The sequence below is a fragment of the Bison bison genome, unplaced genomic scaffold (assembly GCF_000754665.1).
Source record: "Bison bison bison isolate TAMUID 2011002044 unplaced genomic scaffold, Bison_UMD1.0 scf7180017864472, whole genome shotgun sequence".
In the NCBI taxonomy this organism is placed as follows: domain Eukaryota; kingdom Metazoa; phylum Chordata; class Mammalia; order Artiodactyla; family Bovidae; genus Bison; species Bison bison.
The window spans coordinates 12943088-12970263 of record NW_011495033.1 but is presented as its reverse complement, the minus strand read 5'-3'; the positions used below and the strand labels follow the sequence as shown (position 1 = coordinate 12970263).

At 35.3% G+C, this 27176-nt stretch overlaps 1 protein-coding gene across 1 annotated transcript in view; it reads left to right on the top strand.

The window, feature by feature from the left end:
• MED13 (mediator complex subunit 13) overlaps positions 1-27176 on the top strand; it is a gene marked incomplete at its 5' end in the record, with an annotated part of 95304 nt that overhangs the window by 53332 nt on the left and 14796 nt on the right. The window contains 13 exons of the mRNA XM_010861716.1: positions 146-227; positions 1915-2036; positions 4274-4364; positions 4499-4713; positions 4923-5119; positions 5848-6764; positions 16564-16725; positions 20834-21057; positions 22782-22971; positions 23835-24297; positions 25470-25689; positions 26374-26565; positions 26744-26967. Coding sequence (XP_010860018.1) covers positions 146-227; positions 1915-2036; positions 4274-4364; positions 4499-4713; positions 4923-5119; positions 5848-6764; positions 16564-16725; positions 20834-21057; positions 22782-22971; positions 23835-24297; positions 25470-25689; positions 26374-26565; positions 26744-26967 — 3299 coding nt within the window. The remainder of the gene's footprint in view (positions 1-145; positions 228-1914; positions 2037-4273; positions 4365-4498; positions 4714-4922; positions 5120-5847; positions 6765-16563; positions 16726-20833; positions 21058-22781; positions 22972-23834; positions 24298-25469; positions 25690-26373; positions 26566-26743; positions 26968-27176) is intronic.

Below are 27176 nucleotides of genomic sequence, written 5' to 3'. Positions count from 1 at the left end.
TTCAGCATCAGTCCTTCCTGTGAGTATTCAGAACTGATTTCCTTTAGGATGGACTGTTTGGATCAATACATAGCTACTCAATAATTGGTATATTTTATTATTGGTAAAATATGTATTTCAATCTAATATGTAATATTGTATGCAGGTAGAAGATGGGCCATCTAGTGTTACAGTGTTATCACATGAAGAAGATGCTATGTCATTATTTAGTCCCTCTATCAAGCAAGGTAAAACTTTTATTTTCCTGTCAAAATACTGCATTCCAGGATTGTTACTTTAAAGTAATCTGATATTCTTGGACTTTTAGTATTCCTTTTTGCATAATTCATGTCTCATAGAAAGGGACTAATCTTTAAATGATGGATTTTAAGGAGAAGGAGGCTCAGGTGATAGAAATTCTGTTTTGAATTGTGGAGCTTCTTTCCTGTGTTTAACAAATAAAAATAACTCCCTTATCTGTAAAAGAAGGAGATAGGATAAGATCATTACCTAAGATCCCTCTCAGTTATGAAAACTCAGTTTATGAATTAGACTTTACTGTAATTTGGTTGTCCTTTTCTCCCCCTCCCCCCAAGTTAGAACAGTTATTGCTGAGGTCCTTAATATTGACAGTTTTCTAGCACTGTTTTCAGCACTGGAGGTACACTGAAGACTCCACTTTGAAAGTGTCTGTTTTGTCCTCCTTGTAAGTAGAAAAGAGAGATGGGTTGTATTGTTTCTTTTACAAGATCTGTTTAACTTTTGATGGAGGCAAAAGAAATTGTTCTTTGGTATGTGTCTATGAAGGACAGTTTTGTTTTAGCATTTGGAATAAATAAGGGAGGATCCATCAGACTCTGTAGCCAAAAACGAAGTAGGAAAAAACGTCCATCTAAATAAGGAAGAGATGATGGTCTTTCGTGAAATAAATTTAATGGTCAGTGGTTCTAAGTATCTTGGTGAGTTAACTATTGAGGTTTTTTAATCTGTTTACCTACCTTAGGATAAAGGGACTGTGTAATTGTGCCTGTAGTGTGGCTTTTTCAAAATGTGGACCATCTGACGCTGAACATCTTTTGAAGTGAAACTTGGGAATCTTGGTGTCTAATAAGTATTCCAGATGACTTTTACACACTAAAATTTCAGAACTACTGCTTTAGTGAATCTTTAGGATGGATTTGCAAAGGCACTTGGAAAGTGACCTTAATCTTCCTGAAAGAGAGGGTTGTTTCAAGTTGTTTAACCATCCTAAGGATGCTTTGGAAGGTTTATACACCAACTGCTTTTTTTTCCTTGTGTGGGAATGCAGGTGGAATATAACTATCCTTTGTATGTTTATTTTTTCTAAAGTAGTCATATTTTTCACTAAAACTGGGGAGAAAAGCAAAAAGGAAAATAAAATTTTAGAACTGAAATGAAACTTAACTAAGAGGTACTTAAGTGAGTACTTAAGTTCCTGCACTGGGCAAAAGTGATTTATCCATTAATGCATTCTCTCACATTTAATTCTTGTCATACTGTTAGTGCTGGAATTGGAATTCAAATTAAAATAGTCTCTCTGACATAACTAGATAGCTTAATTATTCTGTGCTTCCTTTATGTTTCAGAAAGATAGGGAAACTAAAAATGTCTGTTTAATTCTATTGTCCTTACAGTTTTATTTGATGCATTATTAATGTAGGTTACTTAGCTATGTTATGGATTATATAACCTGAGCTTCCTATATATGGTGAGCTTCCTTGGAAAGATATCACCATATATTTACAATTTTTATTTCTATGAAAAAAAATCTATGGATTTTAAACAAATCAGAATTTCTTATTGCATAATAGCCTTATAAATGTAAATGTACATGTCTAGCTTAAATAAATAGAATAATACTTACTTGGTCAGTAGTAGAATTTTTTATTTTGTTTTTCTAATTGCCATATGTAGATGCTCCCCGCCCTGCTGGTCATGCCCGACCTCCATCAACCAGTTTGATTTATGACTCAGACCTGGCTGTCTCTTATACTGACCTTGATAATCTTTTTAATTCTGATGAAGATGAACTGACAGTAAGTATCCTTATTAATGATTACAATTATAATTTATTTTCCTTGATTTTATAAAAGTTTTTCTTTAGAAGTGATATGTGACTTGAATTTTATGTTTTAGCCCTGAACAATAGGAAATGTTTTGAAATAAAATTTCTGTAATTGGTATCCTTTTTTTAACCTCATGTTTCAGGTGGTGGTGGGTTTTTTTTGCTCCACTGTGGTGCTTGCAGGATCTTGGTTCCTCAACCAGGGATTGAACCCAGGCCCTTGGTAGTGAAAGTGCAGAGTCCTAACCACTGGACCACCAGAGAGTTCCCTAAGCATTCCATATATAATGTCACCTAAAAACTTTAAGGGTTTTTTTTTCCTTTATTTTTTATGTTTGAAGGACATGTATAATTAAGCTTAATTCGATCTCGGTCATATGTTCCTTTTCTGCAGTCCTTAGAAAGCAGAATTAGTTACCTAATCTTTGATCCTGTAATTTTAGAAATGACCCAAGAATTGACTCAATCAGAGAATAAATAATTAACATTGAAGTTATATGCCTTGTCAATTTATTCAGGAATTTGTTTGGTACCACTGCTGCTGCTGCTAAGTCGCTTCAGTCGTGTCCGACTCTGTGCGACCCCATAGACGGCAGCCCACCAGGCTTCCCCGTCCCTGGGATTCTCCAGGCAAGAACACTGGAGTGGGTTGCCATTTCCTTCTCCAATGCATGAAAGTGAAGAATGAAAGTGAAGTCGCTCAGTCGTGTCCGACTCTAGCGACCCCATGGACTGCAGCCCACCAGACTCCTCCGTCCATGGGATTTTCTAGGCAAGAGTACTGGAGTGGGGTGCCATTGCCTTCTCTGTTTGGTACCACAGTCATTATTATAAGACATCTATATACTATCGTAGTGAAAGAGGAAGAAAAAGTAATATTTAATCTTTAACACCCATTTGCAGAGAAAGGTGAAGATACAAGAAATTAAAGCTTAAAATGAGAGTCCCTAGAATGTGAAATGGCAACCCACTCCAGTATTCTTGCCTGGAGAATTCCATAGACAAAGCCTGGCAGGCTACAGTCCATGGGGTCGCCAAGAGTCAGACATGACTGAGCGACTATCACTCAGAATGTGAAATCTCTGAGAAATTAATGAATCGAGTATTGCATTATAAAAGGGAATTCCTTTTTCATCTGTATAAAGGTAGCTTGGAGACTTCTATTGTACATTTGGTCTCTTCAATTAAGTGATATAATGCAGGGATCACTATACATAAACTTCTACTCCACATCCCACAATATAGTGTATTTTAGGTAAATATATGCCTGAAAACAGGGCTTCCCTGGTGGCTCAGCAGTAAAGAATCTGCCTGCCAATTCAGGAGACATGGGTTTGATCCCTGGGTCGGGAAGATCCCCTAGAGAAGGAAATGACAGCCCCCTCCAGTATTCTTGCGTGGGAAACCCTATGAATAGAGAACCTGGCAGGCTGCAGTCCATGCAGTCGCAAAGAGTCGGACATGACTTAGAGACTAAACGACAGTCCCTGAATACTCATACTTTTGTACTTTCTCCCTGCTGCTGTTCATGTGTCAGTGTTGTTAGAGCTGACAGTTTGGTTCCTTGTATCCTGTTAGCCACTTTGTTTTAGGAACCAGATTGTCAGCTCTAACAACACTGATGACTGATTGGAGATTTTAAGACTTGTTTTGTTCAGTGTATTAAAATTTGCCTTTAGTTAGGGATACTGTTGCTTTGTCGTACAAGACCTTTCTGGAGTTTTGCTTAGTTTAATCTTTTGTAGTATATTTGTAGGGGCAAGAAGATTATTAGGAAAGATAAAAATGTAAAAGGAATTTGGAGAGGTTATTGATTATATAGGAATCTTTAATGTCTTTTATTTAAAGAGACAGATGCTTTATAAGTATCTTTTACTAAGAGGCAGTTCCCAAATTCTGTAAGTTTTCTTACTATTTTTTTGTTATTTTAATAGGTTTTAATGTGTTTTGAAAGTAATGGTTGTTTTTATGAAGGAACTTTTTCCTCTCTGTTAATTTGGAGTATTATTATAATCATTAGAGAAACTAATCTGGATTATTGATACCTAAAGTTTTTTTATGTCTTTAAATTGCATCTAGTAGATATTTGGCTGCGACACAAATGGGCTCTACTTTCAAGTTACATACAAATGATTACTATCTTGATCACACTGGATTTAAATTTCAGAGAAATATGTATGTATGTGTGTGTGTGTGTTTTTTTAATAGCCTGGATCTAAAAAATCGGCGAATGGATCAGATGATAAATCCAGCTGCAAGGAATCAAAGACAGGAAATCTGGACCCATTATCTTGCATAAGTAAGCTTACCAAATCTGTATTCCAGATATATCTGCAAACTTTTAATCTCAATAATGTTTCCCATCCCTTTCTTTTATACACAAAATAACTTCTTTTTAGTCTTATGTTAAAATGTGTGTTTTATTAAATATAGGTACTGCAGATCTTCATAAAATGTATCCTACACCACCATCATTGGAACAACATATTATGGGATTTTCCCCAATGAATATGAATAATAAAGAATATGGTAGTATGGATACAACACCTGGAGGAACTGTTCTAGAAGGAAATAGTTCTGGTATTGGAGCACAGTTCAAAATTGAGGTTGATGAAGGATTCTGTAGCCCAAAACCTTCTGAAATTAAAGTAAGTATTTTATTTTTCTAGAAAAATAATTCACTTCTATATTTTATATAGAATTGGTTTACTGCTATATTCAAAAATCCTTTCATAATGAAAGAGTAGAATTATATTTACATTTTATTATTCTGTTTGAAAAAGGGAAAAAGGTTAGAGTTACTTTGTTTTTTCCCCTTGAAAGACAAGATGCTGAAAATGATGTTTTTATATTATAGGATTTTTCTTATGTGTATAAGCCTGAAAATTGTCAGGTTCTAGTGGGATGTTCCATGTTTGCACCTCTAAAAACTCTACCAAGCCAGTGTCTGCCTCCTATCAAATTGCCAGAAGAGTGTATTTACCGTCAGAGCTGGACTGTTGGAAAGTTAGAATTGCTTTCTTCAGGGCCTACAATGCCATTCATCAAAGAGGGGTATGATTTAAATTTATATTATTGATATAGAATATGAATACTTGTGTAGCTTTAATTTTTTTTTAATAATTAACACCTAATATATTGGCATCTGGAAAAAGATACTGGTTTTTGAAAATTTTTAAAAATTATCTTCTGATTAATAGCTGCTAATGGTGTTTGGTACTGTTAAAGTATTGGAACACAAAAGATGAGAAAACTTAGTATTTGGAAGCATCTTTTGTTTTGGTCTAAAATTCTAATCACACTTATTTGTATATTTGCCATATTTCACACACTTTTTATATTTAAGTATCTCTGAAATTGGGGTGTCTTATAATTGGTAACATCTTAAAATTGCCACTGTCCTTTTCTACCCATAAAGATCTCTAAAATCAGGTTTTTTTTTTTTAAACAATTAATGGCGTCTTAGAATCGATGAAGTATGAGTATTTCTAGTACAAGAACTGTAGAGATAGTAATCATGGATATATAGATGTGGAACAATGTATACAAATTGTATTTATCATAGAACTAATTAGTTGGATTTCACCACACAACAATCACCTGGAGTGGATATATTAACCAAACATATATTTTAATTGTACTTAACAATTTTTGAACCAATTGTGTTTTCATAATTTTCAGTGTTACTGAGAAATATTTGGGACATTTTTAGTTGTATTTCACATTACTAATATGTTCCTTTATGTATGTTTTTTTATTTTCTTTTCCCCTGATGACGCTAGTGATGGAAGTACTATGGATCAAGAATATGGCCCTGCTTATACACCTCAGACTCATACTTCCTTTGGGATGCCTCCTAGCAGTGCACCTCCTAGTAACAGTGGAGCAGGAATTCTTCCTTCTCCGTCTACCCCTAGGTTTCCAACTCCAAGGACCCCAAGGACTCCAAGGACTCCTCGTGGAGCTGGTGGACCGGCTAGCGCTCAAGGTTCAGTCAAATATGAAAATTCAGACTTATATTCACCAGCCTCCACCCCATCCACCTGCAGACCCCTTAATTCTGTTGAACCTGCAACTGTTCCTTCCATCCCTGAAGCACACAGTCTTTATGTAAACCTCATTCTTTCAGAATCAGTTATGAATTTGTTTAAAGACTGTAACTTTGATAGTTGCTGTATCTGTGTTTGCAACATGAATATCAAGGGTGCCGATGTTGGAGTTTACATTCCAGACCCAACACAGGAAGCACAGTATAGGTGTACTTGTGGCTTCAGTGCTGTCATGAACAGGAAGTTTGGCAACAATTCAGGATTATTTCTAGAAGATGAACTAGATATCATAGGACGCAACACAGAATGTGGCAAAGAAGCAGAAAAACGTTTTGAAGCTCTCAGGGCCACTTCTGCTGAACATGTTAATGGAGGACTAAAGGAATCCGAAAAATTGCCTGATGAATTGATACTATTGCTACAAGATCAGTGCACTAATTTATTTTCACCTTTCGGAGCTGCAGACCAAGATCCCTTTCCCAAAATTGGTGTAACTAACAATTGGGTACGTGTTGAAGAGCGGGACTGTTGCAATGACTGCTACCTTGCATTAGAACATGGGCGTCAGTTCATGGATAACATGTCAGGAGGCAAAGTTGATGAAGCACTTGTGAAAAGTTCATGCTTACACCCCTGGTCCAAAAGAAATGGTAAGTATGCTAATGAAGTAGTTTTTCTCTCTATTGTGTTTTAGTTGTATGACGTTTCTTTCTTAAGAAAAGGTAATAAAGACAGTTTCCCATTTAGCTGATAGAGACACTTAAATTTGCACTTAAAACTCCTTCAAGAATGACACCTTTAAAGGAAGGACTTCCGAGTAGTTTAGTTTAATTTCAGCAACAAAAGTATGGTTATTATAAATCTGTAATTATGTACTTGTGTAGGAGTATAAAAGGTACTTTGCACATGTTAATTAGCAGAAAATTGTTGGTTGTCTGCTTTGTTAGGATTCTTTCACTCATTAAATATTTATTGAGCAACTAGTATATGCCAGGGACTGTTCTTTTATAAACTACAATATTAAAGCAAACGTATTTCCTGCCCTTTCTGAGCCTATAAGACTCAAAATAACAAATTTAAATGAAAGTAATTATATGGTATCAGATAGTGACAACTGCTTTGAAGGAGAAGCAGGGAAAGAAGTAGAAAAAGACAGGACAGAAATGTGTTACTTTAGAGGTATGTTTAGAGAAGATATTACTGAGGGACAGCATTTGAGCAAAGACCTAGAGTGGGGGAGTGTAAGCTGTGTGGCTAAACGAGAGAAGTGTTTTCAGACAGTGCAAAGACCATGAGTAATGTGCTTAATGTTTGAGACACAGGAAAGAGGCACTGTTGTTGGGTTGAGTTGGGTGATGGGGGGACTGGTAGCAGTTGGAAGTCTAAGAGATGGCTGAGCACCACTGTCATGTGGAGTCTTATGGACCATGTTTAACTGTGGCCTTTATGGTTTATTCCGAGATGACTTGGACAGTTTTGAGCAAAGAAGTAAGATGATCCTTACTTATCCAAATGCATATTTGGAAATACAAGTTTTAAATTGAGAGGAGTGGTTGGGGCTAGAGATTAAAAAATTTGTGAGTGTGTTAGCAGTGTTTTGGGGCTTCCCAGTGATAGCTCAGTGGGTAAAGAATCTACCTGCAATGCAGGAGACATAAGAGATGTGGGTTCAGTCCCTGGATTGGGAAGATCCCTTGGAGGAGGAAATTGCAAGCCACTCTAGTATTCATGCCTGGAAAATTCCATGGACAGAGGAGCCCGTTAGGGGGTCGCAACCCCTCCTCCGTGGAGTCTCAAAGGATTGGGACATGACTGAGCATGTGACACCTACATGGCCCCTGTCAGTGTTTTAGACTGTGGAGCTGCATAGGACAGCCTAGAGAGTGACTGCAGGTAGAGAAGTCTAAGAAGTCTAAGGGTAGGACTCACATTTAGAGAGGGGAAAGAAGAGGAGGGTCCAGAGTAGGAAATTAAGGAGGTAGGAAGAAAACCAAGGAAGTATGGTATACTGGAAGCCAAGTATAGGAAATGTTTGAAAGAGAGAATGATCATTGATATCAAATATTTATATATAGTTATCGAGTTAATCCATTTGAGTTGCTTAACATAATACTTATCACACAGTTAAGTAATGAATTTGTATAAGCTGCCATTATTAAAGTTAGCAATAAGGTGTTTTTTTTTTTCTTTTTTTCCCCAGATGTAGCCACTAGGAGATTCATACTTTTAAAATGGTGTGTCAGTATACCACTTTTGGTAATTACACAGGAAGTTAGTCTTTCCTGAAACCTACCTAAAACCTACCTATCTTCTAGCTGTCTTTCATGTGTTTTTGTTAAGAATTTATATTCTTAGGTGATAGGTGCCATTTAATAACTCTGATTTAGTCCCTTATGTCATTTGCTAATCAGTCATTTTTTGACACATGTGCAAAACAATGTGCTTGGTATTCTGGGAGATAGGAAGATATCCTATATTTAAATTACTTATAGACTGCTTGGAATCTGTAAGTAAACTAAAGTCTGTTACTAAAACTGCAGTAAAAGTTTGAGATGAAAATACTCTAAATGCCCATTGACAAGAGAATGGATAATAATTAAGATATAACAGTACAGAGGGAATCTTACATAAGCTCTGAAAATGAATAAAACTATTATAATAGATGAGTCTTACTAGAAGTAATGAGGGGAGGGAGAGGAATCAAGTCCCAGAAGATTTTGTATGAGATTTTTTTTTTTTTTTATAGTGTAAAACAGGCAAAACTAAATGTATTTTTCAGATGCAGCTAGAATTCAGGATAGTAGTTAATTCTTAAAAGTTGAGGGATAGAATTATATCCCTCAGCTTTACTTCTTGGTCTGTGAGATCATAGTTGTTCATAGTATTATCATTAAAGAAAATGTGTGAATAAGATAGGGCTGTGCATGAACCAGTGGTTAAATTTTGTTCATGATCTAGTTTGATGGTTCATCAAACTCACTATACTCAAGGATCAAATTTTTAAAGAAGTATAAATAAATGTCATAGATTTATTTTTAAAAATCTATAGTGGTGGATTTAATGTACATATAGATACAGATTTAATACATAGATTTTTAAAGTAGTAATTAAGAACATAGGCCATGGAACTGACTACTTGGGTTTGAAATGTGGCTCCATCACTATAATCTATGACCTTGGGCAAATTATTTCATCTCTGTCTCAGTATCTGGAAATAGTCAGTGATAGTATTTACCTCATACAATGTTAAGAGAATCAAATGAGCTAATACGAATAAACAGAGACCATATAAAATAGAATGCTTGGCACAAAATAAGAATTCAGATATTTGTAGTAGTAACAGTAGTAATAATAGCAAGAGTAGCATTAGTGGTATTTTGTTTTACTATTTGTTTTTAAGAACCAACTCATCTTCTTTTGATGAAGGGTCTCATCACAAGAAAAAAAAATTTACAGCTGTATTTGGTGGTGGATGTTAGCTGGACTTACTGTGGTGATCATTTTGCAATACATATGCATCATCATTTTGTACACCTGAAACTAATATTATGTCAGTTATACCTCAAAAAAAGAAAAAAGCACTTATTTGCCAAGCAATAGAAAATGCAAGGTAATGCTCAAAATCTTTTAAGCTAGGCTTCAACAGTACATGAACCGAGAACTTCCACATGTACAAGCTGGATTTAGCAAAGGCAGAGGACCAGAGATCAAATTACCAACATCCGCGGGATCATAGAAAAAGCAAGAGAATTCCAGAAAAACATCTGCTTCATTGACTACACTAAAGCCTTTGACTGTGTGGATCACAACAAACTGGAAAATTCTTCAAGAGATGGGAATACCAGACTACCTTACCTGCCTCCTGAGAAACCTGTGTGCAAGTCAAGAAGCAACAGTTTAGAATTGGACACGGAACAACAGACTGGTTCCAAATTGGGAAAGGAGTACGTCAAGGCTATATATTGTCACCCTGCTTGTTTAACTTATATGCCGAGTTCAGTTCATTCGCTCAGTCATGTCCGACTCTTTGCAACCCCATGAACCGCAGCATGCCAGGCCTCCCTGTCCATCACCAACTCCCAGAGTTTACCCAAACCCATATACATTGAGTTGGTGATGCCATCCAGCCATCTCATCCTCTGTCGTCCCCTTCTCCTCCTGCCCTCAATCTTTCCCAGCATCAGGGTCTTTTCCAATGGGTCAGCTCTTTACATCAGGTGGCCAAAATATTGGAGTTTCAGCTTCAGCATCAGTCCTTCAATGAATGTTCAGGACTGATTTCCTTTAGGATGGACTGGTTAGATCTCCTTGGAGTCCAAGGGACTCTCAAGAGTCTTCTCTAACACTGCAGTTCAAAAGCATCAATTATTTGGTGCTCAGCTTTCTTTATAGTCCAACTCTCACATCCATACATGACCACTGGAAAAACCATAGCCTTGACTAGACAGACCTTTGTTGGCAAAGTAATGTCTGCTTTTCAATATGCTGTCTAGGTTGGTCATAACTTTGCTTCCAAGGAGTACATGTCTTTTAATTTCATGGCTACAATCACCATCTGCAGTGGTGTTGGAGCGCCAAAAAATAAAGTCAGCCACGGTTTCCACTGTTGCCCATCTATTTGTCATGAAGTGATGGGACCAGATGCCATGATCTTTGTTTTCTGAATGTTTAGCTTTAAGCCAACTTTTTCACTCTCTTCACCTTCATCAAGAAGCTCTTTACTACTTCTTCACTTTCTGCCATAAGAGTGGTGTCATCTGCATATCTGAGGTATTATTTCTCCTGGCAATCTTGATTCCAGCCTGTGCTTCCTCCAGTCCAGCGTTTCTCATGATGTACTCTGCATATAAGTTAAATACACAGGGTGACAGTATACAGCCTTGACGTACTCCTTTCCGTATTTGGAACCAGTCTGTTGTTCCATGTCCAGTTCTAACTGTTGCTTCCTGACCTACATACAGGTTTCTCAAGAGGCAGGTCAGGTAGTCTTGTACTCTAATCTCTTTCAGAATTTTCCAGTTTATTGTGATCCACACAGTCAAAGGCTTTGGCATAGTCAATAAAGTAGAAACAGAAATATATGCAGAGTACATCATGCAAAATCCCAGGCTGGGTGAAACACAAGCTGAAATCAAGATTGCTGGGAGAACTATCAGTCTCAGATAAGCAGATGACACCACCCTTATGGCAGAAAGTGAAGGAGGAACTAAAGAGCCTCTTGATGAAGGTGATAGAGGAGAGTTTGCTGGCTTAAAACACAACATTCAAAAAACGAAGATCATGGCATTCGGTCCCCTCACTTCATGGCAAATAGATGGGGAAACTGTGACAGAATATTTTCTTGGGCTCCAAAATCTCTAGATGATTATTGCAACCATGGAATTAAAAGACACTTGCTCCTTGGAAGACAAGCTATGACCAGCCTAGACAGCGTATTAAAAAGCAGAATACCACTTTGTTGACAAAAGTCCATATAATCAAAGGTACGGTTTTTTCTAGTAGTCATGTATGCATGTGAAAGTTTGACCGTAAAGAAGGCTGAGTGCTGAAGAACTGATGCTTTTGAATGGTGGTGCTGGAGAAGACTGTTGTGAGTCTCTTGAACAGCAAGGAGATCTAATCAGTCAGTCCTGAAGTAAATTAACTGTAAGTATTAATTGGAAGGACTGATGCTGAAGCTCCAGTACTTTCGCCACCTAATACAAAGAGCTGACTCATTGGAAAAGACCCTGATGCTGAGAAAGATTGAAGGCAGGAGGTGAAGGGGGTGACAGAGGATGAGGTGGTTGGATGGCATCACTAAATCAATGGACATGAGTTTGAGCAAACTCCGGGAGATCGTGAAGGACAGGGAAGCCTGGCGTGCTGCAGTCCATGGGGCTACAAAGAGTCGGACATGACTGAGCGACTGAACAACAGCAACAAGTGACAAATACTGGGTTGTTTACCTAATGAGCACTTTTTTTTAATAACAATAAACATTGATATAAACAGATAACTTTGCAGCCATAAAGATGAATTTTATCCTAAGAACTTACATTGAGAAAATAATTCAAAACAAAAAAGAAATATCTTTATATTTCAGTTTAAAATTTCAATGTAATCATGCTATAAAACCTAAATTTTCAATCATGGAGTACTTTTTCATTAAATTATAACAGCTTCATTAAATAGTAGCAAGCTCTGATTTAATATATTAGTACCTTTGCCCCAATTGTTTTCCTCTGCTTGGGACACTGTTCTTCCAGGTATTTACATGAGTAACCCTCTTATCTCTTTACTTTTGTCAGAAATCATCTTAGTGTAAAATTGCAAACCACTCTTCATCTTCCCCATCCTGCTGCTTTTGCTTTCTCCCCCTAGTGTTTGCTTATTACCTTCTAAACATATTGTATAGTATATTAAATATTATCTCTCACTCCATTAGGTTCACTCTGTGCAAGTTCTGTGTACAAGAAATGATTTTTGTCTGTTTTGTTATATCCAAATACCTAAAATAGTACCTGGCATGTAGTAGATGTCCAGAAGTCCAAGGTGTTGAAATATTTGTTAGAAGGTATTAAGAGTCTGTAATTTAATGGCAATGTTTATTTTTTTCAAAACAGGAAAAGCTCTGTTCTAATTATAAAAAAATACATACTTTCTGAAAAGAAAGTTAATCTAAATAATATAGATAAATAGAAGTAAAAATTGCCCCAGCCCCATCATTACACCACTGCATGATCACTCATCTTTAAGCAACTTTGGCATATCATACAGTTCATCCATTTGAAGTGAACAACTGAATGGTGTTTTTAGTTAGCACAGACTTGTGTAGCCATCACTACAATCAGTTTTAGGACATTTTCATCATCCCCAAAATCTGTAGTTATTAGCAATCACTCCCGTTTTCCTCCAACCACCCGCTCCTTGCACTGGGCAATGACCAGTCTACTTTCTGTCTTTGTAGATTTGCCTCTTATATACTCCATATAAATAATATTATACACTATATGGTCTTTTGTGATTGACTTCTTTTTCTTAGCATAATTTTTCAGGGTTCATCCAGGTTGTAGCATGTGTTAGTACTTAATTCATTTTTATTGCCAAATAATATTCTATTTAGGCATATACCACATTTTATTTACCTATTCATCTGTTGATGGGCATTTGGATTGTTTCCCCTCTTTGGCTGATATGAATATAATGATACATTGAACATTTGTGTACAAGTTTTTGTGTAAACATATATTTTTATTAGTCTTGAGTGAACTTGATAACTCTTGTTTTACTTTCTGAGAAATTGCCAGACTGTTTTCTAAAGCAGCTGCTCCATTTTACATCCCCATCGCAGTGTGTGAGGGTTCCACTTTTTCCACATTCTCATTAACACTTGTCTTCATGCATTTGTAATTATTACCATCATCATCATCATACAGGATTGTGAAATATTATCTCATTATTGTTTTGATTTGCATTTCCCTAATGACTAATGATACTGAATGTCTTTTCATGTGTTTATTGCCTGTTTGTATTTTTTCTTTAGAGAAATGTCTTTTCAGATCCTTTGCCCATTTTTAAATTAGGTTGTTTTGTTTTTTCATTATTGAATTGTGAGTGTTCTTTATATCTTATGGATATAAGTTTCTTAACATCTGCACATATTTTCTCCTTTTCTCTGGTTTGTCTTTTCACTTTCTTGATGCTATCATTTGAAGGAGAAGAGTTTTTAATTTTGATGAAGTTCAGTGTATTACTCTCTTGTGTACTTTTTGGTTTGTACTTTTGGTGCCATATCTAAAAAGACTTTAATCCTGAGTCATGAAAATTTACTTCTGTTTTTTTTTTCTATGAGTTTTATTGTTTTATCACTTATATTTACGTCTATGATCCATTCTGAATTAACTTTGATATATCATGTAAGGAAGAGATTCAGTTTTATTCTTTTGCACATGAATATCAAGTTACCCAGAACCATTTGTTGAGATTATCTTTTCACATTGAATTGTGCTGGCACCTTTGTCAAAAATCAATTGACTGTAAATATGAAGTTTTATTTTTGGATGCTTATTTCTGTTCTACTCAACAGAATATCTATTCTTCATGATCACTCTTAAAAATATATATTCTAAAACCATTGCTTTCCAACCAGATTTCAGCTTTGAGACCTGGCAGTTATATTGTTGTTTATGCATTCTTCCCCACAAGATTATAAGATCCCTGAAGACATGAATAAGCATGTATTTCACAGTATTCCCAGCAGCTAGCATAATTCCTGAACCATAGTAGGTCTTTGTTATATGTTTTTAATAATGAAAGATTGCGAATGAGAATCTCTCTGAATTAAAATCAAACTGTATGGAGAAGGAAATGGCAACCCACTCCAATGCCTGGAAAATCCCATGGACCGAGGAGCCTGGTGGGCTACAATCCATGGGGTCGCAAAGAGTTGGACACGACTGAGCAACTTCTGTGTTTTTGAAGCTCAAAGGGATATGGGCCACTGAAAAGGATATAAACTAGGGCAGAATTTCTTAAAGAAGTAACAGTTTAGTTAGTTACAACATCAAGATAAATGGAATTGAAAGAGATGCTACCAAGAGAGTTGGGCAGTACTGCTTAAATAATGCTCAAGAGTTTCTATTCTTAAATTGTTTGCTCTTGAGAGAAGATGAGCAGCACTGGGCCCACTCACCTCTGCCTTTTTTTGTTCCCCACTTTGGTTATGTGTTGTTACTTTCGGAATTGCACTTTTTTCACCTTGTCATAGTAGCTGCCAAAGTGTGTTTTTATAAACATGGGGTTCTAGAGTGCTGGCTTCCTGCGGCAGAGGAAAGAAAGAAATGCGTGTTGTACACAATAAGTACGTTCATATCTTTAATAAAATAGTTCTATTATTGAAAAACAAATAAAAAATAAAATCAAACTGTAAATTCCTGAACTTTACTCACCTCAGAATTTCTCAGGGTAAGCTCTGTATATGTGTTTTATAAAAGTTCCCCATTTGATTATGATAAACAACCTTAGCCAGTGATAGCTTTTTCTAGATTTTATGTAAACACATATCAATACACAGTTCTGTTTGTGTAAAATATCTTCCAGTTTTAAAACCTGTTTTTTATTTACTAGTGTATTATCAGTCCACTTCAGATAGCTCTTATCACTTTTAAATAGTATTTTTGCTATGTATAATACTAGTTTATTAAGTATAATAGTTATTCAGCAATATATCTGAAATTAAATTATTTCTGATTCTGTATACTATTTATAGATATAGGGAATTAAAGCAAGAAATAATAAATTAGGCAATAATAATAATGAATTAAATTTGAATGATTTAATGTAACAGAGTGCTCAGACAAGATTTAATGATACAACTGAACCATGCTCAAGGGACAGATTAATTATATTAGGAAGATTTCATGGTTTTTTAAAAAGCCATTTGATGTTTAAGAGCATCACCTTTCATATCCATTCTGATAGTTGGTCAGAAATGCAGATCATAATAATTTGATAATCTGTAAATCTATTAAGTCTAGGTTTATAAAAATTGTGTGGGTATTTAAGTCTAGGTTTATAAAGTATGTGTGGGCATTATGACACTATCTAGCAGTGTGAACAAGTTTATCTGTTACTATGCAAATTTGGAGAAGGAAATGGCAACCCACTCCAGTGTTCTTGCCTGGAGAATCCCAGGGACGGGGGAGCCTGGTGGCTGCCGTCTATGGGGTCACACAGAGTCGGACATGACTGAAGTGACTTAGCATAGCATGCAAATTATATACTTTAGAATTGTTACAGTTTACTATTTTTCACAAATTAAACTTTAATCATTGTAACCAGTGTTATCTATCTGATCTTTTACCACAGTAGAGGTATATAAAGTGGATAATTAATAACCCATTTCTGTATGAGGTAGTGTTCTTTCTATTAAGGTACTTATGAGCACCAAAGACAATCAAATGCAAAAAGGAAGAAATTGATTTGATTAATTTGTAAATCGGTTAATGAGCTAATGAATGACTTTATGAAGATAAGTTATGATAAGTTTTTTATTACGTTTCTTCTTGGTCTTAAATACCTAGAAAAATCATCTCTATAGGTAATTCTAGTGATAAAAGAACCTGCCTGTGAATGCAGGAGACATAAGAGACGTGGGTTCAATTCCTGGTTCAGGAAGATCACTGGAGGAGGGCATGGCAACCTAGTCCATAATTCCTGCCTAGAGAATCCCATGGACAGGAGCCTGGCAGGCTACAGTTTTTAGGGTCACAGAGTCGGACATGACTGAAGTGACTTAGCATGCACTCTCAGATCATTTTAGATAGAACTTAATATAGCACTCTATACAAGCAGATGCTTAATCTTGGTGATGTAGAGCTGAATTTACTTTCCTAGATGGATTTCTTTATTATCTTGAAATTTTTTGTGTGTTGACAATAGCAATTCTTCTTTTTTTAATGATTGTAGATGTGAGTGTGCAGTGCTCACAAGATATACTTCGAATGCTCCTATCGCTTCAGCCAGTTCTTCAGGATGCCATTCAGAAAAAAAGAACAGTAAGGCCTTGGGGGGTTCAAGGTCCTCTCACTTGGCAACAATTTCATAAAATGGCTGGCCGAGGCTCTTATGGTAAGTAATTTACAATCATATGTTTTGACTTATTTCATATCAGTCCTCAGTATCTTTACCGAACTTTAATAAGCACATTTATCTTCCTTAAATATTTCTGTGGCATGTGCTTGACTTAAGGCCATTGTGGTCAATCTCAGCCTTCCTTACTTTAAACATTTTCAGCATTCAGTTTACTGAATTTTCCAATCTCACTTCAGAAAGAAAAGCTTGTTTTTACGGGTTACACAGACCAGTAAGATTCTATGCTAAGAAAGAATCATACTGCCAAAATTTTCAAAAGGATTTATACACTTTTTTGTAAGTTACCATTTTACATACAAAATTGAATGAAAAATGAAAAAGGATAATACTAGTGATAAGAGGCCCAAAGGTCTTCCTTTAAAAAAAAAACATGAAATTTGCCAGTTGTGACAAGAATAACTCCCACATAGTACACAGTAGATTTGTGGTCAACTGTAATGGAAGGAACATTCAAAATATTTAAACTATCTGTTGAACATTGTCTCTAGAGGGGAAAAAATTCTCTCTGAAAGGTGAGATGTAATGGAACTTTAAAATATATTTGGAATAACAGTTCTTAGCATTGAAATCCTTGACTTTTTGCATGGTTTTAGAATGCATCATGTACAGAAGTAGTAGATTTGCTCATATTTTCCTTTTCCTCCTTTTATTAATGGGTAAATAATTTAAATTTCATTTAAAAAAAGAAAAAGATATTTGAGGCTTCCCTGATGACTCAGTGGTTAAGAATCTGCCTGCCAGTGCAGGGGACATAGGTTCTATCCCTGGTCCCTGAAGATCCCACAAGCTGCAGAGCAACTAAGCCCATAAGCTAGCACTCTAGAGCCTGTGACCTGCAACTATGGAAGTCCAGGTGCCTAGAGTCCATGCTTTGCAACAAGAGAAGCCATTGCAATGAGAAGCCTATGCACTACAACTAGAAAGGAACTCCTGCTCGCTGCAACTAGAGAAAGCCTGTGTGCAACAACAAAGACGCAATTCAGTCATAAAAAACAAAACCTTGATACTCAGTGAAAACTGCAGTTTAATTATAGTATTTTTAGTTTTTTTTTTCTATTTTTTAAATAGGTTTACAATGATTTAAAAAGATTTAAAATGATTTACAATGTTAGTTTCAGGTGTGCAACAAAATGATTCAGTTATACATATGTTTATTCTTTTTTAGATTCTTTTTTCATGTAGGTCATCACAGAATCTTGAGTAGGGTTATACAGTAGGTCTTTGTTGATTTTATATCGTAGTGTGTATATCACAAGCTCTCGGTTTATCCCTCCCCCTACATTTCCCCGTTAGTAACGGTAAGTTTGTTTTCAATATATGTAAGTATGTTTCTGGTTTTTGCAAATAAGTTGATTTGTATCTTTTTTTTTGTAAGTAGATTCCACAGCTTAGTAATATCATGTGATATTTGTCTTTCTTTGTCTGACTTATTTAGTATAATAATTTCTAGGTCCATGCATGTTGCTGCAAATGGCATTATTTCATTCTTTTTTATTGCTGAGTAATATTCCATTGTAGGGCTTCCCAGGTGGTGCTAGAGGTAAAGAACCTGCTTGCCAATGCAGGAGACATAATAAGAGATCTGGGTTCGATCCCTGGGTCGGGAAGGTCCCTTGGAGAAGGACATGGCAGCCTACTCTAGTATTCTTACCTGGAGGATCCTGTGGACAGAGAAGCCTGGAGGGCTATGGTCTATAGGGCCGCACAGAGTCAGACATGACTGAAGCAACTTAACACCCAGCACAGACACATACTCCATTGTATATATGTGCTGAGCTTCTCAGTAGGTCAGTGGTAGAGAATCTGCCTGCCACACAGGAGACCCAGGTTCGATCCCTGGTCAGGAAGATCCTCTGGAGAAGGAAATGGCAATCCACTCCAATATTATTTATTTATTTTTTTTTCTTTTTAATGCCAGTATTCTTGCCTGAAAATCTCATGGACAGAGGAGCCTGGTGGGCTACAGTCCTTAGGGTAGCAAAGAGTCCGACACGACTTAGCAGCTGAACAACAATATTTGTTCCATGTCTTCTTTATCCATTTCTTTTTCAATGGACATTTAGATTGCTTCCATGCCTCGGCTGTTGTAAATGGTGCTGCAATGAACATTGGGGTGCATGTATCCTTTGGGATTATGATTTTCTCCAGGTACATGCCCAGGAGTGGGATTGCTGGATCATATGGTATTTCTAAGTTTTTTAAGGAACTTCCATATTGTTCTCCATAATGGTTATACCAATTTGCATTCTCACATACAGTGTAGCAGGGTTCCCTTTTTTCCACACCCACTCCAGCATTTGTTTTTTTAGTATTTTTACATTCTTTTTAAAAGTCAAAATAGTAGACACAGAGTTCCACAACTTACTGATCAATAACATAAGAAGCTCTCTTTTTTTTTAATGGCTGCATATATTCCATTATTCTCTACACACATGATGTAATTTTTACCAGTCTACTGTTTATGGATGTATATTGTTTGCATCATTATCGTTACAACTATTTTTCTATAATGTATACAATCCCTGGCTTAAAGCATGTGTGTACTTTTTTTTTTAAGTATTACCAGATTGCTCCCTACCATAGCAGTTTAAAATCCCATCAGTAAAATGCCTGTTTCCCCCAACCTTTGCCAGTAAGGTGCTGAGTAGATGGGAGAAAATGGTGTGTTTCTTTATAGTTTGAATGGTAGAATAATACATACTGTAAGGGTAGATTTCCTGAATTCTAATCCCATCTGTGCCACTTCTTGTGTGACACTGGACAAGTTATTAACTCTTCTATTCCTGCTTTCTCACCTCTAAAATCAAGTTAATATTAGTGTCTGCCTCGTGGTTTTCATGGGGTTAAATGAGTTAATGTATGTAAAGATCTTTGAACATTACCTGGCACTTAGCACTTGCTATTAATTATTTTAAATTCTTTGCTCTTAATGAAATTGAGTATCTTTTTATGTATAAGAGGTATTTCTGGTTTTTGTGAACTTTGGTATTTCTGGGTTTTGTGAATTTTGTTCATATCCTTTGTCCATTTTTCTGTTATGATGTTGATCATTTTCTTATGGATTTATAGGTTCCCTTTCTATGGTAAGGGGATTAACCTTTTGTTATATGTGTTGCAGATCTTTTCTTCTGATTTGCTTTTAATTGTTTGGCTTTGTTAGTAGTGTTTTTTCATGCCACAATTTAAAATTTATATTGTCAGATTAATCATTTTTATTTATTAGTTTTAAATTTTATTTTTATGATTAATTTTTGCCCTTGCTGTTTCTTCATTGCTGCGTGTGGACTTGGTCTAGTTGCAGTGAGTGGGGCTACTCCCTAGTTGTGGTGTGCGGGCTTTCTCATTGCTGTGGTTTCTCTTGTTACAGAGCATGGGCTCTAGGTACCCGGGCTTCAGTAGTTGTAACACATGGGCTTGTTGCCACATGGGGTGTGGAATCTTCTCAGACCAGGGATTAAACCCATGTCCCCTGCGCTGGCAGGTGGATTCTAAACTACTGGACCACCAGAGGTCCAGATCAATCAGTTTGTATATGTACAGGTTTTACATTATGCCTGCAAAGATTTTTTCTCGTCTAAATTTATTCAAAATAAAATGATAATGATACAGGTGAAAGGGATTAACAGGTACAAACTTCCAACTATAAAATAAATAAATCATGGAGATGTAATGTACACATGGGGAATGCAGTTAGTAAAATTATAACAACTTTGTGTGGTGAATAATAATAACATCTTATTTTGGTGATTACTTTATAATGTATAAAAATGTCAAATCACTATGTTGTACACCTGAAACTGATATTTTAAAAAACTCTCCCTCCCATATTTTCTTTTGTACTGATAAGTTTTTCACCCAAATTAATTTTTTTTCATTTAAGTGAAGGTATAAGTCACATGTTTCATACAGATTTTTAGTAAATTCCTAACTGTAAAAGTCTCAGCCACTGACTTTTAGGCATTTTTGTCTTTAAATAAAGACAAAGTAGTAAATATTTTTACTACTAATAATAACTTCACTAACTCTTGACATTTAAATGTTCCTCTTTTAGATCTTTTCTTAAAATATGTCTTTTCTTATTTAGGAACTGATGAATCCCCAGAACCACTGCCAATCCCCACGTTTTTGTTGGGTTATGATTTTGATTTTCTGGTGCTTTCTCCATTTGCTCTCCCTTATTGGGAGAGACTTATGCTAGAACCCTATGGATCTCAAAGAGATATAGCCTATGTTGTACTCTGTCCAGAAAATGAAGCCTTGTTAAATGGAGCCAAAAGCTTTTTTAGAGATCTTACTGCAATATATGAGGTAGGTACTTTAAAAGATCTTTTTAAAACACCTTATGATTTGCATGTTTTTATATATAAAATATACTGAACATTTCAGTTGATTGGTAAAGAATAATTATGATGTCAGGCTAGATGTTTAGTTCTTGTACCAGCCAGTTACATTCTTTACAGCTTTGACCCAGATCCTTTGTTAGATGTGTATGCCATGACTCACGGTGGAAGTTGCCATACTGAGGGGAAAACATTGTGTGCATATACATCCCATTTAAGATAATCTTTTTCTGAAAGAAAGGGTAATGTTGTTAAATGGCTAGGAAAAAAATTACATTTTTTAAAATTCTAGTCTTTTTTTTTTTCTATTTTTTTTTTTTTAATAGAAAATTATTTAATTAGTATACATGTGTTCCCCATCCTGAACCCTCCTCCCTCCTCCCTCCCCACACCATCCCTCTGGGTCGTCAGGTAGTGACTCTAGTCCTTACTTTGCTTATAGTAAAATACAGCTATGATAGGCCTCTCTAAGACTCATTTTATTTCTGAAATTCTTGGCTGGTCTTTTAAGTTATAATTCTTATGTTGTATCTATCATTGAGTGCAATGATTATAAATTTTAAGTACTCTGGAACATAAAGTCTTCATTTTATAGTCATTCCTGAGTATCCTGAGTGTATTGATTCTAGGACCCCTTGCAGATACCCCAATCTATAGATGCCCAGTCTCTTATAGAAAATGTCATAGTAATGCATATATATGCATATAAAATGCATATAATCAAAACACATCCTCACTTATACTTTAAATCATCTCTAGATTACTTACAGTATCTAATGCTATGTAAGTAGTTGCAGATGCGGGGAATTCAAGTTTTGCTTTTTGAAACTTTTGATTTTTTTTTTTTTTTTAATATTTTTGATCTATGGTTGGTTGGTTGAATCTGTGGTTGTAGAACCTAAGGATATGAAGGACTTATGGTATTTTCCTTCTCCTACAAATACTTGGAAGTCTAGTCTTTAAAATTTCTTTTACAATCTGAATCATTATTTTGTGCCAGTTTAATTCCTCATTAATATTCTGCTTAATAATTGCAAGATATCTGTAGTGTGTTTTATAAAAGTAAGTGTTTCCAAAGAGTGTTATTTAGAACACTAGCCCTGCAAAATCTTCCGAGAAAAAAATTCCATAGTTAGATAGGCTTGGGGAGACATTGTGTATCTATTTACCTTTTAGAGATTTATTATACATGTTAGATAATTAAAGCCTTTGAAATTCTTAGAGTAAAGAAATTCTTTGTCATAAGTTTTCGTAATCCAGTGTTGCAAACCTATTTGAAATTGGACTTCGTATAACAAACCATAGTGACCAGCAGAATTAGAGGCAGAGCTGGATATTTGTATTTATATACATGATTTGAAATAGTTATACGACTTAAAATGGCTGCAGATCTGTACTCAGTTACTTCTGTATTCTGCAAGTTTTTGTTATTTGAAGTATGTGGTTTTGGTGCTATTATTATCTAGGTGTTTTATTTCATTGGAGATAACTTTGATAGAAATTTAATGGATTTCTAATGTAAAAAGCATGAAGACTTATGGCACTGTTTCACCCTTGATATTTTTATTCCAAATGTTAATTCTAAATGATAAAGCTTATTTTTCAAATAGCTTCAGTGCTTTATTTTATCATATGTACTAAAAAAAACTATAGCAAATTCACTAATTCTGATTTCTGTATATATGTTTATAGTGTTGTCGATTGGGTCAACATAGACCTATTTCTCGATTATTGACGGATGGGATCATGAGAGTTGGATCTACTGCATCAAAGAAACTATCAGAAAAGTTGGTAGCAGAATGGTTTTCTCAGGCAGCTGATGGTAACAGTGAAGCATTTTCTAAACTCAAGCTTTATGCACAAGTCTGCAGATATGACCTAGGTATTGAATTTATATTTATTTTTAGCCAATTTTAGCAAAGTATGATGCAGTCCACCAACTTTTTTTGTAAATAATATTTTAATGAAACACAGCCATTCATTTATTTACAGGTTGTCTGGGCCTCCTTTTGTGCTATTAATATTAAAATCAGAGCTAAGTAGTTGTGACAGAGACTGTGTAACTTGCAAAGCCAAAAATATTTACTATCTGATCCTTTACAGAAGAAACTTTGATCACTGCAATAGGGCTCCTTTCAAGTAGGAAGATATGTGTTTTTTGTTTATTAACATTAAGATTCTTGATTTGTTAATGGTTTAGGGATAAAAACAACTTGTAGTTTCCTCTACAATATCAAGAGATAGTTCTTTGTTGGAATTAAGAAAATGACAGTTATTGAGACTTGTTTTTAAAACCCTTAATTAAATATCAATGGACTTACTTTAGACTTAATCGAAAGAGACACAGAACCAAAACATTGAACCTCATTAGACATTCCTATCATTTGAACTCCATAATTTGAACCCCTCTGTTTTATATTGAATTAGTCCCCAATATAGTCACTTTTCAATTTGTGACCAGGGAACTCTTTGAATGGTTTAATGAAAATTTGCTGGATATTTCATAGAAATAATTTTTTTTATTTTGTATCTGTTGGTTTTTCAATTGAAAGTGGTTTTCAATTCCATTCAGAATTCATTTTTTTCACTTTCTAGGGGGAATAGTAAGCTAGTGTGCGCTACACTGTTGGCAGGCAACTTAGGGAGAGGGTAATTAGTATCCACTAGTTATTATTCACATAGTAACTAAAGAACCAGTTAGTGAAATAAAGAATTAAATATCCTGCTTGTTTTTATTTTCTTTAGGTCCTTATCTTGCTTCCCAGCCATTGGACAGCTCTTTACTTTCCCAGCCAAATTTAGTTGCCCCTACAAGTCAGTCTTTGATTACACCACCTCAGATGACAAGTACTGGAAATGCTAATACTCCATCTGCCACCCTAGCGTCTACAGTGAGCAGCACTATGACAATGTCTTCAGGTGTTGCCATGTCTTCTTCAGTTGCCACAGCTAACTCAACCTTGACTACAACTTCAACTTCATCTTCGTTGTCCTCCAGCTTGAATAGTGGAATGTCATCAAATAAACTACCTTCATTTCCACCTTTTGGCACTATGAACAGTAGTGCTACGGGATCCATGTCTACACAAGCAAGTACAGTTCCGAATAGCCAGCTAGGAGGGCAACCTCCATCAGCTCTACAAACAGCTGGCATTTCTGGAGAGTCGTCTTCAGTTCCCACTCAGCCACATCCTGATGTGTCTGAAAGGTATCTTTAAATATACTAATTTCGCAGAAATATAAATACATGCCGCTTCTATCTGAATAAGAATATAGAAGAGCCTTTGATCTTACCCTTGAAATTTTAGTTTTTAATGTTGAATATTTTACCTATAAAATTATGATGAAGACTCTTGGTAAAGTCTTTGTCATAGAATCTCAGAGTGGAAATGAAGACCTTGAAAACTGTCTAGTCCAGTTGTCCTGTGATGTTTGAGTCTATTCTGTGACATAATTGTCAAGTTGAGTTGCCTGTGCAAATCACTAGTGATTTATAAGTCACTATTGAATGACCCTGTTCAGAGGCATAAGAGTTGTACCAGGGTTTGAATCTTTGCTCTGTCGTTTACTGGCTATCACTTTAGGAAAGTTACCTAACCTTTTTGAGCTGGTGTTTTCTTATCTGGAAAGTGGGAGCAGAAGGATATAATGTACATTGTGTGCCTCAGAAAATGCTTCCAATCACATTTGTTATTTATAACAACAACAACAATGATGATGACAGCTCTGTTCCTTTTATGAAGAAGATATTCCCTTTTGATTTATAGGTTAGGTTAGCCTGAGCCTGGTTATATCTTTCAGCTCCCAGTTGCAGTTTTCCCCAAAGTTAGAAATGTGATTAAAAACAAACTCTTAATTACCCAGCTAGATCCTTCCATCTTTAATATCTATAATAGATTTGGAGTTTTAAAAACTCATACCGCCATCAAAGAATGAAGCTTAATCACCAGTGAAGTTATGAAGTATGAAATGAATGTGTATTTTCTAAAAAGGTAGTAGACCACTGACTAAGTCTGGAAAACTGGTTTCTTTTTGGTCTAGCTCTGCCTCTAGACAGCCTTGTGATCTTGGGCAGCTCATTTAACTTTTGTCTCAGTTTTAGCACATAAGCACTACACTGTCTGACATTTCCTATACTCTGTGGTTTTAAGAATTCTGTTTCTCTTAATTGCAAACCTCTTAATGCCAAAGGTCTTTGTACACCATGAAATTGTGTACATTTATGATTCTCTTTGGAATGGTGTCCCTCATTTTTAGAGAGGCTCTCGATAGCACCCCACCCCCAAAGTGGGGAGAGGATAAGAACCTCCTTTGATGCTATTTTAAGAAGGTGGAGTACAGATTTTTCCCTAACTGTCTTATTTCTACTTCAAATTTTAGCACAATGGATCGAGACAAAGTGGGCATTCCCACAGATGGTGATTCACATGCAATCACTTATCCACCTGCAATTGTTGTTTATATAATTGACCCTTTTACATATGAAAATAAAGATGAGAGCACTAATTCTTCTAATGTATGGACTTTGGGGTTACTTCGATGTTTTCTGGAAATGGTCCAGACTCTTCCTCCTCATATTAAGAATACTGTTTCTGTACAGGTAAGAATGATAAATGTTACAAGTTTATTTAAAACAATTTGGTCCTGATAGTTCACAGCTACTATTCTATATCTAGATTGATTCTCTAAAAGCCAGATTTATTGACTTCATTTTAAATGATATTAGAAATCTTAGAGAGTTTATAAAAGATAAACTTGCAGTCATACTACAGTAATAATGGAGAATAAAAAGATTGCATTAAGTAGGGTAAATGTTTCTGCTGTGTTACTTTTATATAAACTAATTTTTAAATTCATTGGCTTAAGAAAATCAAGAATGGACTGAAATAAGCTAGAGTTCTAAATAAGACTGGTTATAAAGTAAAAGTAGAGAAAAACTAACCACACATTAAGTTGTATGAAAAAAATTGAAATTATTTCTTTATAGACTGCAATAGGACTGTGGCAGTATTAATCAATATAGCTGCTATGTAGAAATGTCTAAAGATTTTTATATAACTCATTAGTATAATTGAGTATTTATTAAAAATCTATATACTAGATAAGAAAGTATAATTCTTTATTATTTTACTTAGGTTCTGTTTAAATTTTCTAAAAAATTTTTTAGAGTTTTAAACCTACTATTCTTTTTTTATCTCTTTTTAAAAGTTTAACGTTTGTACTATTTGCCTTTAATTCTCTTTTTAAAAGTTTAACGTTTGTACTATTTGCCTTTAATTCTTAGATTGTTCCCTGTCAGTACCTGTTGCAACCTGTGAAGCATGAAGATAGACAAATCTATACCCAGCATTTAAAATCTCTGGCTTTTTCGGCCTTTACCCAGTGTCGGAGACCACTTCCAACATCAACCAATGTGAAAACATTGACTGGTTTTGGTCCAGGTTTAGCCATGGAAACAGCTCTTAAAAGTCCTGATGTATGTTTTCCATAACCAAAGTTATTAAATGACTACTTTGTATGATTTTATGCAAAACTAAGTGCAGGTTTCTTTTTAGTTCTTATTTTCCAGTTATCTTGTAATGGGTTTTTATTTTCAATAAAAAGTTTTTCTGCACTTGTATGGTGCCATAGTAACTTAACGTTTTATTCTACAGAGACCAGAGTGTATTCGACTTTACACACCTCCTTTTATCCTGGCTCCAGTGAAGGATAAACAAACAGAGCTAGGAGAAACCTTTGGGGAACCTGGACAGAAATATAATGTTCTTTTCGTGGGCTACTGTTTATCACATGATCAAAGATGGATTCTTGCATCTTGCACAGATCTATATGGAGAACTTTTAGAAACTTGTATCATTAACATTGATGTCCCAAACAGGTATTTTATTTTCTTAAATGTATCATTATATAAAGTCTTGGGATTATGGGTACATTTCATTTCTTTTATAGTGAATATTTATATTATATAAGGGAATTAATAATTTTGATTAATCTATTAAATAGACAAAAGAGATTAAAGCCCCTAAATTGTATATAATAAACCTTGAGGTAATGATTTTAGCCTAACAAATTTTGAAACATGGGACT